This window comes from Mastigoproctus giganteus, chromosome 12 (assembly GCF_048544385.1).
Source record: "Mastigoproctus giganteus isolate SK-2022 chromosome 12, ASM4854438v1, whole genome shotgun sequence".
Classification (NCBI taxonomy): domain Eukaryota; kingdom Metazoa; phylum Arthropoda; class Arachnida; order Uropygi; family Thelyphonidae; genus Mastigoproctus; species Mastigoproctus giganteus.
Window position 1 is genome coordinate 28,621,784 of NC_143586.1, and position 19,994 is coordinate 28,641,777.

A 19,994-nucleotide genomic window follows, 5' to 3' on the forward strand; every position below is an offset into this window, starting at 1 on the left:
CCATCACACCAAAAGAGAGAACATGCAACAAAATGACAAATTATTGCTCTCTCAAGAATCTTGGGTTTAACACTACAGGGCCTAGAGTTGTTAATATTGCTCACCACCAGAAATGGTGAGACTATGGAGCCTTTCCACATTCAGGAAATATCATCAATGTCGTAAATATCGTAAATATCATCAATGAGAGGAAATTTCCATGCCTTGCTAGAGTCCTATTCTAGGACACAAAACAGCCCAGAACTCTAGTTAACCCTGGACCCATCACTAGAAGGATACAAAAAAGAAGCCTTCCCATTATAAAGCAGTGAATGACAATGATAAACAACAACAGGCAAGCTCACTTGCCAATACAGCTAGTGTCTCAGGACCATATCCTACCCTGCCTAGAAGGTCAGCATGCCTGGCAGCTAAACATGGGCTACTTACCATAAGCAGCATTCATTATGATAAATGGAATCCTGGTGAGAGTTATGGTGAAAGACAAATGGAACAGTGAGGGTTATGGAATCCTGGGTTCCCAGGATTCAATAACTCTCACTGTTCTCAGTTCATTGTGCAATTTAATGAAAATGTAATGGCCATACAGCACTATGTTATTATGAATGTTTTATAAGTTTTTTACCACAAAAGGAAGAGGCAAAGTCCTCCAAAACATGGTTTTTAATGTAACTGTTAATTTATTAAAATAGTTAGATTATGTACATATAATGTAGTATAGAATTTGTTCATAAAATTGTTATTTCCTGCATTAGCCATCACGTCTTTCAGATCCTACATTTAGAAACAGATATTTTATATAAAAAAATTAAATAAAAAGGAACGATAAGACTATAATTTCCTAACAAAGATAACAACAGCCTTCCAGTGTACTAATAAATGAAGTTGCACATATTTTCTTTCAAAAGTAATACCTAAAATATTACAAAGGGTAATTAAGCACGAGACTGTGTGCACTCTAAGTTTAGTAAGAGGCCAAAATAGTACATGATTAGATCCACTAGTGTGCTCTTTCCAACGAGTGCAAGTTGAAACTTATCCGGTCAGTAGTTCATGATTTATGATGGAAAGAGTAATAGTAGTTTTGTGCATGTCATCAGAAAATTGAAAATGGAGCAAAGAGCAGTTATCAAATTTTATTGTAAATTTGAAAAAAAGTGCTACGGAAACTTTTGGTGATTTAAAAAAAGTTTATGCTGATGAATGCTTGTCTCGACCAAGAGTGTTTGAATGGTTTTCATAAAGGACATGAGTCATTTGAGGATGATCAATGAAAAATCAGACAATGCACCCGCACATTCTGCTGTTAACATCAAGCAATTTTTGGCAAAAAAATCGATTCCAGGCATCAAACACCCCCCATTTTCTCCGAATTTGGCTCCCACAGATTACTTTTTGTTCTTCAAAATCAAAACAGCCATGAAAAGAACGCGATACGGGACAATAGAGGACATCCAAGCTGCAGTGAACGACCAGCTGAAAGCAGTACCAGAAGAGGAGTTCCAGAAGTATTTTCAAAACTTGTATAAAAGATGTAAACAGCATGTACACATCAGAGGTGATTACTTCAAAAAAATAAAACCTTACTTTGCCATTAGTGTTATTCTTTTTTTTGTAGTAGTGTCAGTCTTGTTATTTAATTGGCACACTGTGTATGAGTAATTAAGTACACAGGAATTAACCTGTGTACTAAATTACTCATATGACAAAAATGAAGGGAAAAAAAAAAATCAAATTTTCTTTTCTTTTTTTTTTTTGAGATTTGCTCCAAGGGACACAAGGCCCAATTGGAAAAAATGTCTGGCCAAGAGATTTGCTCCAAGGGACACAAGGCCCAATTGGAAAAAATGTCTGGCCAAGAGATACACACTATATGCTTCTTCTTAACATTTGTCTCATATCGCTTGTTTACATTTATGCCATTTGTTGTTGTTATTTGGTTTTTAGGAGCATTAGCAACTTAGGCCATATTACTCTGGGAATATGCGGTGGTCATTCCCTGACCTTTCCGCATCCTCTGTATTTAGTGGTGACGGGCTTGAACCCTGGTCTAATCAAGAAGCGTGTGCTATGCACTGCCGCTCCTTCCCACCTGGCTACGGAGGCGCCTTTATGCCATTTATTTCTCCAATTGACATGAGTTTGGGATGTCGTGTGGGGTAACATAAATGGTAATTAAGTTTACTTATGAAGAAAAACAATGCAACCGCAGTGATATAACATGTCAGTTGCCCAGACTGCTTAAATGATCCATCCATGTGATACAACGTCGAGAGCTATGCACAGGTCTTTAGCAACAAATCTACAAAAACACTCTTACTATTTTAAAAAATTTTCTATGCAAAAGTTTATGTGAATACAAAAATTTTGTATTTTGTTGGGAGTATAAAGACTTTTTTTAAATTTCAAAAATTTCCCTTTGTCATATCAGTTCTTTATTTTTTCTTGTTAATTCAAAATATTACATTTTATTATATTTGCATTACTGCATTTTTAAGAACTATCATATAATTCTCTCTCTCTCTCTCTCTCTCTCTCTCTCTCTCTCTCTCTCTCTCTCTCTCTCTCTCTCTCCCCCTTTCAAACATAATGAAGAAAATATAAAAAAGGTTGTTCAACAGAGCAGTGTAATTATCTATTAGATAGTTTCACATAACTGTGGGGTAAAATCAAATTTTGGTTCCCCAGACTCCTCTACTTGAAACATTTGTACAATACAATGTTAAATTGAGAAGCACCCACCATCTTACAGATCTCAAACAGATAAACATTATGTGAACTGGCAATACTAAACTGCAGGGAATGAGACCCAACTGTTGGGTCACACTGGCCAAAAAGGTACTAGTGACAATTTCATGGCTTTCAGTGCTTACAATATTTTATCTTTCAAAGAATCATAATTCTACTTTAACAGATGGATTTGTTGACCTGATGGAAGGAATTGTAGTTATTATTATGTAAAACTGCTGTTAAGGTCCTCAGCAGTTAAAAAACATGATTAGCTGCCTTACAGTCTATCATGAACATGATAGACTGTAAGGCAAATATTGATTCACCTAGATGGTGAATTAATTTCTTCAATGCTTTACCTACTGAACTTACATACTGGATGATTTTTGTTGTACTTATGAACAATACAAACCAATGTAAGGTGTCTGCATATAAGTGCACAACTCAATCCACTTACTGCTTGTCAACTGTCATACCATCACTTAGAGGAAGAAAAAAAAAAAAAACTACTTATAAAATAATTATGAAATTCTATTTCCCACCCAGCCTGTAATAAATGGCAATAAAAAGCAAAATAACTAACCTCTGAATTTCACCTTTTGTAGCGTCTAACATCATTAATACTAAATCTGCAGTACGTGCCACAGCAATTACTTGACGCCCTCTACCTTTACCTGAAAAATACCAAACCACTTTATGATTAAATTTAATTCTTTTAAAATAACTGTAAAATACTGATAATTTTGCTGTAAAGTTAAAGTAAAATTAATGCAATATACCATCATAATATACTTGACAAGTTGTGATTCTGCTACCTGAGCATCAAGAAGTGTGTGTAACTTTAGTTTGGTTTTAATTTTAAGGAAAAAAAAAAAAATTTTTAAATAAGTTAAATTTTTATAAATAAATTATAAATAAATAAATTTATATTAATCTCTATATTAATTTTGTATGATTAGTGTTTTTTCTATAAGTCTCCAAGACAATCACTATTGTCTTTGCAATAGTCAAATCTTTTTTCTACATATGTATCCATCCCTCAATCCCATGGTAGTAGTAGTTATAGTAGTACGGATTCAACAGACTTGCATGTTTGGGATTAAATAAAAAAAAATCAACAAACTTACAGCCACCTAAAAGCAATTTAATGGCAAGAGTTTTAAAATAGAAAACGGCTAAGGTAAAGAAAGCCTGCACGAGAAGCACGCAAAAGTTCGATGAAATTTACCGGTAAAAGTACTTTGCCGTAACGGTATTTGTATTGTTGTTCACTCAGTAAACAAACGGTGGGTGTTATCAGTCTGGAGTAGAAGTTGAATCCCACAGGAGCTTGAAACCCTCCCGATGTGTGTGTGGGGGGGGGGGGGAACCTTACCTTTTTTCTTTAGAATCACTTAATTGAATCACGAACAGTCATATTGGAAGTTCTGGCGCCGTAAAAAATGTTCATAACGTAGTTTCACCTGTAAACTTTTCAAAAATTGCCATGCTTCTCGTGTGGGCTTCCTTTGCCATTTTTTTTTCTTAATAAACAATTTATCCACTAGTCCACCAGTGATTCTAAAGGAAAAAAGGTCAGGTTACCCCCTCCACTTCGGGAAGGTTTCAATCTCCCATGAGATTCAATTTCTACTCCTGACCAATAACATCCACCATCTGTTTACCGAGCGAGCAACAATACAAATGCCATTATGGCAAAGTACTTTTACCGGTAAATTTCATCAAACTTTTGCATGCTTCTCGTGCAGGCTTTCTTTACCTTCGCCTAGAAAACTTTTTATTTGAAAGCAGCACAGTTTTTTCCTCTAATCATAATTTTAGAACAAGTCATTTACTTTCTGGATTACTTGTATTATTTCTACTAGATTTTATTATACCATGATGTGTGCAAAATAATTTGTGTCAATCTCAGCCTTGATATATCACACTACTGATAACCTATCCACCTACAATAGTAAAAGCAAGGAATTCTGTGCACTACTGAAAGGTAATGGATTGATCAGAATATGGTTTGATCATGCACACTAATCACAGACAGTGAAAACCATTCAACAAATCAAGCAAGAGATCAATATAGCAGTATATTACCTCTACATGCTTTGTGCAGACCTACCACCAAACTATAGTGCTCATTAACAATACATTTTCACAAAAGTATCACAATGCTTTTTTCCATGCACACTCTGATACAATATATTCAATACAAACAATACAAACAGCCTACAAACCATCTCAATTTGGTTTTTTTGTTCATGCAGTTTGATTTGATTTTATTGTGCATGAGCAACTAAAGCCATGATGCAAGTCTGTTGTGCATGCAAAGCAGTATTTCCATACTCTTTTCGAAGACTATATATATATGTGTGTATGAATGAAGGCAGAATTTTCACTATTATAAAGAATTCCAATTTCACTATTATAAAGAACTAGGGCAATAAATTACAGGGGAAGAGGTTTGTAAGAAGTTTTCTAGATTATAAGAAGTTTTCTTTTAGTCAGCGAGTTGTTGGCTAGTGGAATAAATTGCCTTTGCAGGGAATTGAGGCTAACAGTTTGAAGAAATTCAAAAGGTCGAGATAGTTACCTACATGAGAAGGGAAGCACAAAATTTGTATTTTTATTATTATTTTTTTTTTTTTGGCAGTGCAGCAAAAGCCTGTGGCTTTCTTGCACTATATGACTAATATTAATAAAAAATATTTAATTATGAATATAATCAACAGCTTTTCAGATTGCTCCTTAAAGCTCTTCAAACAGAGAAGTTTTTCCTGATTTATTTTCTGCTTTATTAGTTTAAATTGTCATATTAACTTATTTTCTAGAGTAGCTTTATATTCCTAGTTACGATACTTAGTTTAAAGTTAACTTAGACAGAGATTTCGTAGATATTACTTAGTATCGGTAAGGTATCAAATCCACGTGTCACAAATTGAACGAGAGGTCTTTTAACCAAATTTAGTCGATTTATTAACCAATTGTTATATCAAATTATCTTCTATAAGTAGATTATAGACCTAGACAGGATCCTTAGTTTATTCTAAATTGAGATAGCGAGATTTCAAAGCTAATCAATACTTACGAGTCCGTAGAAATACCGTTCGTGAATTCCCGCCATTTTTACACGATAGCATAAGCTTAGTGTAGTATACTGCATAATATAATATTGTCAATTAATCAGTAAATCTATTAATCTTGATAAACTTTATTGTCAATTAAATTGTATTTTTAACTCTATAAATATATATAACGACTTAATCGTAACAAATAATTAATACATAACTATAGTGGTACACGTGATACGGAAGTTGTATAAAGGGAACACTAGATACCGAAAAAAAAAAAAAAAAAAAAAATATATATATATATATATAAAACATAACTGTTTTGGGATATAACTTAAGGATTTAATTTTTGTTTTAAATTTTATTGAATTAAATTGGAATCATGACTCTGACCAGAGCAGCAAAGCAAAAGGCTCAAGCTAATGGGAGTGCTGTGGTTCAGGGGAGAACTGAGGGGGGCAGTTGCCCTCTGAATCACAGCCTATTAAAATGCACTGTTTGCTTGATGTTTGCGGAGCAGTCGGGTACGGGACATGATACTGCCAAGGGGGATGTCTTTGTGTGTGCACGATGTAAGGAGTGCAAGGAAATCAGGCGACAACTCAGCGTTGTTATGGGCCTTTATGAGACCTTGAAGGACAGGGTGGATGCCCTCGAAGGAAATAAATTGAGGGGCCCATCAAGCTCTCAGCTGCCCACATCAACGCCAGAGCTTGCACTTGGTCATCAGGCAACACAGGGGCAGCCCCCTAGGCAGAATGCGCTGGTCCCACAGGAACTAGTAGTTGTTGGTGACTCTATTGTCAGGGAAACGGGGAACATGCTTTGTAAAAAGGATAGGTGGAATAGGACCAGGGTATGTCTGCCAGGGGCAAAGGTTGATGACGTTGTAGAGCGGATATCATCTTTTAAGGGCACAAAAGGTGATATAGTTGTACACGTTGGCACTAATGATATTAAGAGTAGGAGACCGGCGGAATTACTTAGCAAGTACAGGTCACTGTTGAAAAAAAGCCGTGAATTAGGGTTGAACTTGAAAGTGTCTGCAATTCTGCCCAGACACGATAGGAGGGAGTATATGATGAGAGCCTTGTCGATCAATTCGGCCCTGGAGGGATTGTGCAAGGCTCAAGGGGTAGAATTTTTTTCAGCCTGGACTGTACTTGTTAACAGGAGAGATTGCTTCTACAGGGATGGGATACACTTAAATAGAAAGGGTGCAAGAATTTTTGCTGATGCTGTCGAGGCAGTGTTAGATGGGTCGGAAAACTGCTAGTTGGGGGGGGATACAAGGACTAATAGATTAACAGTAGCCACTGGCAGAGGTGGAAGTGATTCTTGCACTGCTTCTATTCAAATGAGCAGAAGTCTGAAAAACAAGATGCAGGATATTTCAGAGACTGCTGGTAGTCATTGCGTTACAAGTAAACACATGGGTTGTGTTAGGGTAGCTAAGAATAGAAACAGGTGCATGTATACCTGCGTGTACACCAATGCTAGGAGTTTGGTAAATAAATCTGATGAATTTGAGGTATTGCTCAAAACATCAAAGGCAGATATTGTTGGGATATCAGAGACGTGGTGTCACACAGATATAAGTAATGCGGAACTGGAATTTGGGGAATACAATGTATATAGAAAGGATAGACAGGACAGGAGGGGAGGAGGGGTTATGCTATTAATTAAGAAACACATAAAGTCAAAGGAAGTGAAGCCAGTTGACATCGATGGACAGGGCAGTGTCGAGTCAGTTTGGTGTGACATAAGCATAGGGAAATCAAAATTGAGAGTAGGAGTGTGCTATAGGCCTAATGACTCTGATGAGTATAATAATATATTGTACAGGGAAATAGAGTGGGCCAGTAAATCAGAGAGTCTTATAATGGGGGATTTTAATTTCCCAGATATTGACTGGAATTTGTGGGTTGGTCACTCGCACACTAGCAAGGCTTTTGTGGATTTATTGGATGATTGTTTTCTACATCAGCATGTTCGTGAGGCAACAAGAGGGAGCAATACTCTTGATCTGATTATCAGTAGTGATTCTTCATGCATTAAGAACCTGCAGATAAATGAACCACTAGGTGGCAGTGATCACAGTGTGTTGAAGTGGGATTTACTCAAGGAGGTAACTACCATCAGAGGTAAAGGGAAGGGTTTTTGTTTTCGTAAAGGCGACTATGATGGTCTGAGACAGTATTTAAATTCTATACAGTGGGACCAACTGATGATGTTACCAACAGCAAACTCAAAATGGGAAGCATTCAAGGAACTAATCTTGGTGGCTACCAGGCTTTACATACCAACTAAGAAATATTGTTCAAGGTTTAGGCCTAAATGGTTGTCAGATGGACTAATGAGACATGTGGCAGAGAAGAAAAATGCATGGGATACATACAAATTAATGGGTGACATGGAAGCCTATGATAGATATAAGTTGGTCTGTAACCAAGTCACAAAGGAGATTAGGCAGGCAAAGGCAGACTACGAAAAATCCTTGGCAAAGGATGCAAAGAAAAACAGAAAGGAGTTCTTTACATACTTGAACTCGAGAAGGAAAGGGATGAATCAGATTGGTCCACTGGATATTGATGGTTCAACAGTTGAGGATCCTGCTCAGGTGGCTAACAATCTAAACGAGTATTTTGCATCTACATTCACGCATGAGGAGTTATTCAGGAAGGAGAATGATGTAGGTAAAGTAAACATTGGCAGTGAGCTGGATGATTTTGTAATAACTGAGAGGAAAGTGGAGGAGAGATTGTTGAGGATAAACATAAAAAAGGAACCTGGGGTGGATGGGATCTATCCAGTTATATTAAAGGAGGCAGCAAAGGAAGTATGCAAACCCCTAGCCATAATTATGAGAGCTTCTTTGGACTCAGGGGAGGTACCCATAGACTGGAGATGTGCAAATGTAACCCCAATTCACAAAGGAGGATCAAAGGCTGACACAAGTAATTATAGACCTGTTAGTTTAACTTCTGTTCCAGGTAAATTAATGGAGGCACTGGTTAAAGAAGCACTGCAGGATCATCTAGACAAGAATTCAGTTATAGCTCAGACGCAGCATGGTTTTGTTAAGGGCAGGTCTTGCCTGACCAATTTGATTGGATACTATGATGTAGTCACAAAAGAACTGGATGCAGGGAATAACTTTGATATTATATATTTGGATCTTAGAAAGGCTTTTGATACTGTTGCACATGGAAGACTGCTGCACAAATTGGAGCAGTGTGGCATTGGAGGCAAATTGCTGCTATGGATAAGGGGATGGTTGAGTGGCAGAAGACAGAGAGTGGTAATCAATGGACACTGCTCAACGTGGACTAATGTTATTAGTGGAGTTCCTCAAGGTTCAGTGTTGGGTCCATTGTTGTTTTCGGTGTTTATGAATGATATTGATGATGGGATATCAAGTTTAATGTCTAAGTTTGCAGTGATACAAAGGTTGGCAGGGTCGTTAAGGACACTACTGACGCTATGCTGCTGCAACAGGATCTGGAAAGGTTGAACAGATGGGCTGAGAGGTGGCAAATGAAGTTTAACATTGACAAATGTAAAGTACTACATATGGGTAACAGTAACCCCAGAGCAATGTATCAACTCTGCGGTACTACACTGACAGTGGTGGAGAATGAAAAGGACCTGGGGGTAATTGTGCAGGCAGATATGAAGTTCTCTGAGCAGTGCAGACGAGCTGCAAGAGTAGCTCATGGTGTCTTGTCAATGATATGCAGGAATTTTTCTAGCAGGGATAAGGAGGTGATTATTCCCTTGTATAAGGCAATGGTTAGGCCACATCTTGAGTACTGTATACAGGTCTGGAGGCCTCATTTCAAGAAGGATGTAGAGCTGCTGGAACGGGTACAGAGAAGGGCAACAAGATTAGTAAATGGAACAAAGGGTTGCTCTTACGAAGAAAGGCTTAAGTTTTGCAAATTACAGAGTCTGGAGACTAGGCACCGGCGAGGTGATCTGATAGAGGTGTATAAGGCTTTGAATGGTTTGAGCATGCTCAATGCCAATGGGATTCTTCATCTTTCTCAGAATAATCACCTCAGAGGGCATAAATTCAAATTGAGGAAGGACGGATGTCGGATAGATGTGCGGAAATTTGCCTTTGGCCAGCGGGTGGTTGGTTGGTGGAACCGACTTCCATCACTTGTTGTTGAAGTTAATAGCCTAAACAAATTTAAAGCTCAACTGGACAGGTATTTCGAATGAACGGAGGGGTGAAATGGGAGAGGGTTTTTTTTTTTTTTTTTTTGGCTGATGCTGAATAAGCTTGCTTTCTTGCATCATACGCCTCTACTAATGCTAATGCTAATGCTAATATAACACAATGCCACAAAATATATGCTATTAAATTTAATAGTATACAGTGCATACCTTGAGAGGCACCCTCAATTATACCAGGCAGATCCAGAAGCTGAATATTGGCACCTTCATACTACATAGAGCAAGAGATTCAAGAAAAGAGAGAGAAAGGAGATTATAGTTTGTTTTTTTTTTGAAACAATAATAAAATAAAAAAATTAACTTCCACTTCCTAGCATTGCACTCTGAAAGAAATAAGTTATTTTAAAATATAAAATATATTTATAATTTAAAAGTTATTCATTCTACAAAATTTGAGAAAAAAACTAAGATTTATTTATTATTTAAACAAGGAGCAGAGAAATGTGAAAGAGCCAGCTGCAGAAATACACAGATAATTTAAGTAAGAACTAGGAGATCAGTGGAACTGTCTGCAACTACAAATGGCTGAGCTGTAGGATCCTCAAAGATAATCTCCATGCAGAAGAACATCTGGAATCTTGAATTTGAGAGCAAACACTAAATTGGTTCATTTTGGAATCACTGCTTTATTCTATCTTTACAATATTCAAAAATTACACTAGGTTAAACTCTGTAAAAACAAGTAAGCACAATACAGAAAAGAAATTAGTACAATATCATAGTGGACTGTTATACTACAGCCTATGACTATTTGGCTAACAGGAACAATGTCTGAAGTAAAAAAAAAAAAAAAAAAAAAAAAAAAAATGGTGGGAGGAGACCACTCATGTTCTGTGATGATTCTGCCTGCTACCATAGTTATGTGATCCTTGAATGTGGATCCATTCAGATTTTAAGTTGAGGAGCCACTGATTACTATTAACTGCTAACTGAAGAAGGACTGTACAAAATAACAATTTCTTATATACTGTAGTTGTTATATCTATCTGCAACACTGGAGTTCTTTCTGTTTAAAGTGCTCAAGTTTATGCTTTTTACTATGGCTATTTTTTGCTCTGGTTGGATCTAAAATTCAACAAGCTAACTGCATCCTTGGGTTTGTGGAAGACTGTAGTATGTATGGCATTGTCTGGGTTGTGGCCTAAAATGTGATGTCTAAGAATGAGAGGAAGCTATTTTCTTCAATTTCAATTTAATGCCTTGGTGCCTTTTGTTCATATGGGCAAACAAGCTCTCCTAGCCATAGTTCCAGATTAATAGCATACCATCTACAAACCTGAACCATAGATGGGGGGATGCTGATACCACATTTATCAATTTTCCATTTCAAGAAGCAAAACAAACTGCCTATTCAACCTGATGGGGAACAAAATACACAAGAAAAAACCTAACATCCCTTTCCATACAAAATATTTTTGATTTAATAGACCTTTCCATTGACCAAGCCTACTATAGTATCCTGATGAACTTTATGTCTAATCTAAACTTCTTAAGATTAGACATAAAGTTCAACTTGCTGAAGAATTTGGCCTGTGTGCAAAATTCATCAAGGAAGGTAAAGTAGGCTTGGCTAGTGGAAAGTGATTAAATTAAAAATATCTTATATGGAAAGGAGGAAAAGTTGTCCTGTGTGAAATTTGTACAGGATTGATAGACAGCTTTTTGCTTCTTGGAATGGAATACTGGTAAGAAAAAAATGGTGAAATTAGCTAGGATGTCACTGAAGAAAAGTTGGATGAGAAGAGTCTGGAGAGAGGGAGGGAGGGAGAGAGAGAGATCTTTGAAGTTGTAGCAAATCTCATCTTTTAACCTCAGGAATCAAATTTGTGCCTGCAAAAGCTGAAACTGAAAAATCACTGGAATTCAGATTCAGATTTTGATAAAACTGACTCAAGTATATATAAATAGATATAGAGGACATCTGTCTATTGTTATGAGCAGACAGTAATGCTCTAGTATCTGAGTCCTGCTTTGCATTCTTGTTTCAGATGCCCTGCCCAAGTAAATTTTGTCATTTATGAAAGGTTAAAAAGTCTAATGATTTTGAGGAAAGTTAAGAGATGGAAAAATGGTAGTAAAAGAAGGTTTTTTTCAAAAATTCTCTTTCAAAGGCAATTTTTCCATTAGCCTTGAACCAAGGCACTTACGGTAGATTTGTAAGTGCTGTTGATCAAAACCATGCTGTTTCCTTTAGAATATCATTTTTATCAAGATGCCCCTATATTGAATTTTTAATCATCACTTTCATGATTTCCTTACCAGTGAAGTCAGACTGACCAGTCTGCAGTAATCCACTTGGCTCTTAGAATTGCCTTTATTTATTGGCAATACATTGGCTCTTCTTCAATTCAAAGGTCTTTGAAGTTCTCTCCTGACTTCCAGTGATACTGCATATGGGTAGCAGTAACCCAAGAGAAATGTACCAACTCTGTGGTACTACACTCAGGAAGGTGGAGAATGAAAAAGACCTGGGGGTAATTGTGCAGTCAAATATGAAGTTCTCTGAGCAGTACAGATGGGCTGCCAGAGCAGACCATGGAGTTTTGTCCATGATATACAGGAATTTTGCTAGTGGAGACAAGGAGGTGATTATCCCTTTGTATAAGGCAAAGGTCAGGCTACACCTTGAGTACAGGTCTGAAGGCCTCATTTTAGGAAGGATGTAGAGTTGCTAGAATGAGTACAGAGAAGGTCAACAAGATTGGTGAGAGGAACAAAGGGGTGCACTTATGAAGAAAGGCTTAAGTTCTGCAAGTTGCAGCATCTAGAGACTAGGCACCTGCAAGGTGATCTGATTGAGGTGTAAAAGGGCTTGAATGGTTTGAGCAGGCTGAATGTGATGGGATACTTCCACTTGCTCAGACTAAGAACCTGAGGAGGAATAGATTCAAATTGAGGAAAGACAGTTGTAGAATATATGTGCAGAAGTTTGCCTTTAGCCAACGGGTAGTTGATTGCAGGAACAGACTTCCATTTGTTGTTGTGGAAGTTGATAGCTTAAAAAAATTTAAGGCTGAACTAGACAAACATTTGGAGTGACCGGATGGGTGAAATGGGAAGGTTTTTTTTTTTTTTTTCTAATGCTGTATAAGCTTGCTTGCTTTCTTGCATCATATGCCTCAACTAATGCTAATACTCTCATAATCTTAAAGGTTTGTGAACTCCAGGAACTTTACTTGCCTTTTACTTACCTTTAAGTTTGAAAGTATTTTTTAATAAACAATCTTCTGGTATTTCAATACTGCTAATTATATACTGGTCAGCTTCAACTAGACAGTTTCTCCTCTCCATGAGGGGTCTTTCATTTATAAATATCAATGCAAAATACTTGTTCAATTCAACTGCAAAATCAGCTGGATTATCTACAACTTTCCCCACAATCAGATTGGACCATTACGTAATGGTCCAATCTGATTTGATTGTTTCTTCTTTGTATTCACATATATGAAATGCCTTGTCCCCATTCTTTAGTCTCACTCAGCCAGTGATTTCATATAATTAGCCTTCACCAGCCTAAGATCTGTAATAGCACCTGTTCTATGGTACTGTGTGGTATTATTACAAACCAATTTATATCTGGTGCAGGCTTCAGTACATTTCAACACCCTGTAACTCACCCGTGCTATATTTTTCTGTTCTCGAAAACCAGTTTTCCTGTTCTGCCTGCCTAGTTGATAGAGGCCATGTAGAATCTTTAGATTGACATAGTCCACTTGCTGAAATTAAAACCTGTGTCTTCAACAACTACAACTTGTTGCCTCATTGTCCAACCTAGAACTGCATAATCACTTCCTACTACAAGTTCTTCTAATGTCAATCCTATGATGTTATCTGGATTGTGAGTGATGATCAGGTCTAGAATATGCTTGCCTCTGTTACTTTCACTAATATACTTATGTAAATAACAATCATCTAGTTGATTTAAAAATTTTTCCCACGGTGAATTTCACTTCCACTTGTTCCAATCAATAAAGGACAAATTAAAACATCCATAAGAAGGCATTGACACTTATCTGCCCAATCCATCTGCATATAAAGGCTCTCATCATACCCTTCACGATCTTCTGGTTTATAGCATAACCCCACTTTCATTTTCTCCTTTCCAACTATCTTATACCACAAAGATTCTATGCTGGCACGTGAAAAATCTGAATCTGGAAATACTCTCATTGCACTCAGTCTGGCGCCTCCGTAGCCAGGTGGGAAGGAGCAGCAGTGCATAGCACACGCTTCTTGATTAGACCGGGGTTCGAGTCCGTCACCACCAAATACGGAGGATGCGGAAAGATCAGGGAATGACCACCGCATATACCCGGAGCAATATGGCCTTAGTTGCTAATGCTCCTAAAAACCAAATAACTAACTAACTAACCACTCAGTCTGCTTTTTTACAAGTAGACTAACCACCCCCACCCCATTTCCTATTTTTCCTACATAGATCATAAATGCCATAGCAAAACTCATCATCCCTTATTTTTGAGTGGCACCAAGTTTCTGTTAGCTCTATTATACTGGCATTAGAATTCCTAACCGGGAATTCAAACCTGTTCATTTTATTGAATGAGTTTAATCTCCTTACTTTGGAAACAATGGATTGCATTCACTGAACCAGGCTTTTCATCTGTATTCACATACATGAAACGTGGGGCCAAAGATGTAACTGCCTCAGTCTGATGGTATTTATCATTAATTAAAATATTTGAATTAACAATAAAGCAAATTTAACTCACAGCTGGTCTTGCATACATTTATCAATACACTATGAGATAATCAAAGAGAAAAAAAAACTGAAATACTGTATGATGCATTTTTCTTCTCTTTTTATAACTACTGAAGTAGCATGTCACTGAAATGTGTTTACAGTTCCTGCTATTCTAAAGAATTGTAAATAGGATATATATACAATTCTTCAAAACAGCAAACAAAATTTTGCATCCTGAACCCTTTAAAAGATTCATGTTACAGAGGATGCAAGGAAGTCAGGATTTTTCTCACCTTCACCCTGCATCATCCTGCCAAATGTGTCAGACATCAGGTATGGTTTCAGATAAAACCCTACCAATGTTTGACATCAGAACCTCCAGTAAGAGGACTTGAGAACCTTTCAGACTCTGAATAAGCTCTGCCCAAGAGTTTCCACTGCCACTATGACATGGCAAAATTTCAACCTTTTCCATTCCACACAGCTAGTACACACAGTAAAATACAGTATTGCAACATTTAATGTTGCATTACTGGGTTTTTTTTTTTTTTTCATGTAAAGCACTTTTTCATAACATTCCAGCAACTTTGGTTAGTCCATCAAATTAAGGTTTTATTGTATTTATTTTAAATACCAAAGGCATTTACAAAGGAATATGTTCAAATTTTCACATAGAGTTTTCCACTACAATGATGATATTAACTTTATGCACATGCACATATTTTTTTTCTTACCTGAATAACGCCAGGTATGCAAGTTAGAGTTGTAAATTCATATGCAGCTGACTCACTATGGGTATCTGTTAATATGTTTAGTAGGGTAGACTGTAAAAATTAAAAAATATATATATTTGATGAAATATTACTATCACATATAATTGAAACACTGAAAGTATAAAACAGTTATCAAGCCTCTTTAGTTATTTAGACATGAAAACATTTTGCATTTTAATGAGGTCATAAAAATTTAAGAAAATAACATATTTTTGAAACTAATCCAATTGTAATCATGAATAATCACTCTTTAAATGAAATTACTATTGAAAATGAGCAAAATGTTTCATATAAGTACTAATAATCTCAAAAATATAATACATAGTCATCTGTTATATATTACAATTTAAATGTATTTAGGACACAAACTATTCTCCAAAATATATTATAATTCAGTTTTCCTAAGACAAAACAGTTTTCACATTGATACATCCACTGATGTTAATACTCTGTTGATACAGTTATGAATTTGCTGGCAAATGTTGTGGGACTGATTATCCCTGGTTACATCTTCCACTGGTCGATTCCCTGCAATAGCACACATGGTTGGTTGACTGGCATTAAAAGGTAGGTAGTACTAGGTGGGGATAAGCTTACTGAACTAGTCTCCTAGTCGGTGACAAGCCTACTCAACTTGTCTCCTAGTCGGTGACAAGCCTACTCAACTTGTCTCCTAGTCGGTGTTTAAGGAACATCATCTGCTTTTTAAAGCTTGTATTTTTCTAAATATCAGGAAGCTCTGCAGATGTAGACTAGCCAAAATGTCATAAAGAAAGTCATTTCACATCCCTTGCAGTTGCACTGATTTAATTTAGTTAGTTTTAATCAGTCACCAAAGATTCATGATACAGAGAATGTAAGAAAGATGATGCTCTGCATTCCTGATGATTTCAGACAATCAGCCATTTTTAATGGGTCTTGAATGTAAGAATAATATTACAGTCTCGTGTAAAAATATTGTTTCTACCTGCTTATAATGGGGAATGAATTGGTAGAACTAAATATTAATGATAAATATTCGAAATATCACAAGTCTTAATATAAACTTAACACAAATTCCATATTTTTTGTAAAATTACATAGTTTATTGGTTTCTTAAAATAGATGCATTTCATAAAAGATTCCAGTCTAACTAGATAATCAAAACCCTTATTCTTTAAAGATGTTTTAACCTTGCTTTAGAGATCATGTATTCTACAAAGTAAGAAATAATGAGAAAAATGGAAGGGAGAAGGATGAGAAACTAATAAACAACAGAGGAAATTAATCAAAGATGAAGTTCACTACAATACTACTTAATTAACAGACTTAAGATTTTAAATTTATGCATGAAACTTTCAAAACTAACTTTAAATAAATATTCACTGACCAGAAATTGATTTCAAGAAAAAACAAATATCAAATAAAGTTGCTATAGGATTACTTATCTAAATAACTCCAAGGAACAACTTCCAGATCCACCTATGACCAATATTACTTGTGGCCATAGGTGGATCTAGAAGGTGAGACCTTTATTACTTGTGGCATTACATGTGGAAGCTTACAACTTCAACTACCTGCAAGGGCAACTTGTTCCAGAAATCACTGACTCACTGGCTAAAAGAAAACTTCCTACAATCTAATCTAAACCTCAACCCCTGTAATTTTAATTTATGGCCACTAATGGAATTCTTTGCAACAGTGAAAATTCCACCTTCATTCATTTTACTAATCCCTCTCAGTGCTTCATAAACCTCAATCAGATCAGCTCTGAGGTGCCAGGTTGCCAAGCTCTGCAGCCCATGTAAGCGGAGTATTTCCTCATATGGTCGCCCTTTTGCCAATCTCAACATACATCTTTAGACCCTTTCAAGAAGCTTAATGTCTTTTGTCAGATGAGGTCTCCATAATTGAACTTGGTATTCCAAATGTAGTCCTACAATTGCCTTATACAGTGGGGGTAAAGTGCAGCCATTATCAACCCACTGCAGGATGGAAGCCTCCTCAACAATTCATGCTGAGGGAAATGGACCATAATCTGCCACGCTGGTCCAGTGCGGGTTGGCAGATCGACCATATTCAGCAGTCAGGGGCTTGAAACCCCGGTCTACTCAAGGAGCGTGTGTTACTGCACTCCAGCTCATGACCACTTGGCTATACAGTGGGAATATGATAAGTTAATTTTAAATTAGTAAAGCTAATTCATCCATGGGTAAAGAGCACACTCCTTTAACAAAGAATGTTTTATTTTTAGCCTTACTGTTTTATAAAAATGTGTGTAAAATTAATTTTGTAATAAAGGATCAGTAAATGCTATGCTCAGTAAGCAAATATCATTTTATATGCAGCTTTTTTATATTTGCAAAAATGAAAAATATTTTCATTTTTGCAGATATTTCAAAACATTTTCAAATATTTTCATTTTTGCAATATATGGGAAACCACAGACATAAAATAACAAGACTACTAGTAGCATATATTGACATATTTTGTAAAACAATTTATAGAAATGAAACAAGAAAAATTGATGACTGCTGCAACAGTTTCCCTTACCTAGATTTTCTGCTCATTCTCCTTTTCCTTCCTATAATGCTGGCAACAACAAAATCAGTGTGCACAAACATTTTCCACTTGTAGCCAAACTAGCACTAAACCAACACTTAAGAGTGTGAACGCACTCTTAAGTGTGTTCACACAGAAGTATTACTGTCTAGTGTAAATTCAGTCTAAACAACCTTGATGCTATAAACTTGATTCATTATCTGAGCTTTCACTTGTAGATTTCTTTAATGTTATGCTATTAATAAAATATTTTATATTAATCCTTTGTTCTATAAAATTATCACTTATTTTTATGATTAAAAAGGACATTACTTTCCATTCTGACAGCTAAATAATAAACTAATCCAATTGTTTGATAATTAAAGACAGGAATCGGGAATTGTGACACTTTCTTCATGAGTATAAAACTTTTTAATAATGTAAATCCATCTGCTAATCAAGGGTCAATCAGCAAATATATTTACCATGTTAAAAGTATACAGAATGTTTCAAAACCTGGCTTTGATTTCTTTACCTATAGTAGATAGTAGATTATTACTATCTATTACATCCTGTTATAATCTAATGTTCACCAAATCACTAAAAAATTAGTAATGCCACTCAATCGCTACTGTTATCCACTGGTTCAGTTGTTTTACTGTGTGCATGTTCTGTTGATAGCTGATGTATCTATGCATGGAGTACTCGGCCTGCTGTCTACTGCATAGGCACAAACTTCTCCTAGATGTCAGAGCTGGGTGTTGGATGAGATCCATTTCATATCAATAAATGGCGCAGCAGCTTATATCAAACTATTCCTATCTACTACTTGTAGATTTTATATTAATCCTTTGTTCTATAAAATTATCACTTATTTTTATGATTAAAAAGGGCATTACACTTGCGAAACATTGTCAGAAGTAGAAATGGAATATACAGAAGTTATATTTAGGTGTCAGTTGGAATTGGTTTGGTGATAAGATACAACAACCTCAACAGCAAATTGCTACTACCTCTGACTATAACAAGAACTGTAAGAAGTTATGGTGATAGTATTAAATTTTAGCTTGTAGGTATGTATTCTTTAAAGCACAGTCCTTGAAAATATTGATCCGCTTGATAATACTGATTCACTCGTGTTGTTGGTGAAAACTCTATTCTGTAATAACACTATATTTGAATTTTTACATTTTGTTGAAAGAAGTATAGGCACTATAAACAGAAAATAGAGGGTACCTTATATAACAAGTCTTGTATAAATAAAAAAAATATTCAATTTCAAATTACTTTTCAAGTTTATTCAATTTTTATTTGAAAACATCTCTCCTTTGGTAAGTTTACAACAGAAACTTGATAAAATCAGTGGGATGTAGTAATAATAGTAATGGAAACATGTGATGCAAGAAAGCAAGTGTATGAGCTTATATAGCATCAGCCAAAAAAAAAAAAACAATTTCACACATCCATTCCCTCTAAACGTTTGTCCAGTTCCTCCTTGAATTTATTTAAGATTTTTAAGCTTTGAACTTCCACAACAGCAGATGGAAGTTTGTTCCAGCAATTAACCACCCTCCAGATAAAGGCAAATTTGCACACATCTATTCTACAACTGTCTTTCTGCAATTTGAATTTATGACCCCTCAGGTTCATTATCTGAGCAAGTGGAAGAATCCCATCAGAATTCAGCATGCTCAACCCATTCAAGGCCTTATACACCTCAATCAGATCACCTTGCAGGTGCCTAGTCTCCAGCCACTGCAATTTGCAGAATATAAGCCTTTCTTGGTAAGAGCACCCCTTCGTTCTGCTCACCAATCTTGTTGCTCTTCTCTGTACATGCTCAAGAAACTCTACATCCTTCCTAAAATGAGGCCTCCAGACCTGTATGCAGTACTCAAGGCATGGCCTGACCACTGCCTTATATAAAAAGATAATCACCTCCTTTTCACTACTAGCAAAAATTCC

The 19,994-nt window shown here is 36.1% G+C and overlaps 1 protein-coding gene across 1 annotated transcript in view; it reads right to left on the reverse strand.

The window, feature by feature from the left end:
- The window catches only part of LOC150076822 (developmentally-regulated GTP-binding protein 2), a 73,343-nt gene that overhangs the window by 31,205 nt on the left and 22,144 nt on the right, over positions 1 to 19,994 (reverse strand). The window contains exons 4-6 of the mRNA XM_090386723.1: positions 15,471 to 15,560; positions 10,185 to 10,245; positions 3,314 to 3,404 (exon numbers count right to left, since the gene is read on the reverse strand). Of these exons, the coding sequence (XP_090242849.1) occupies positions 3,314 to 3,404; positions 10,185 to 10,245; positions 15,471 to 15,560 (242 nt within the window). The remainder of the gene's footprint in view (positions 1 to 3,313; positions 3,405 to 10,184; positions 10,246 to 15,470; positions 15,561 to 19,994) is intronic.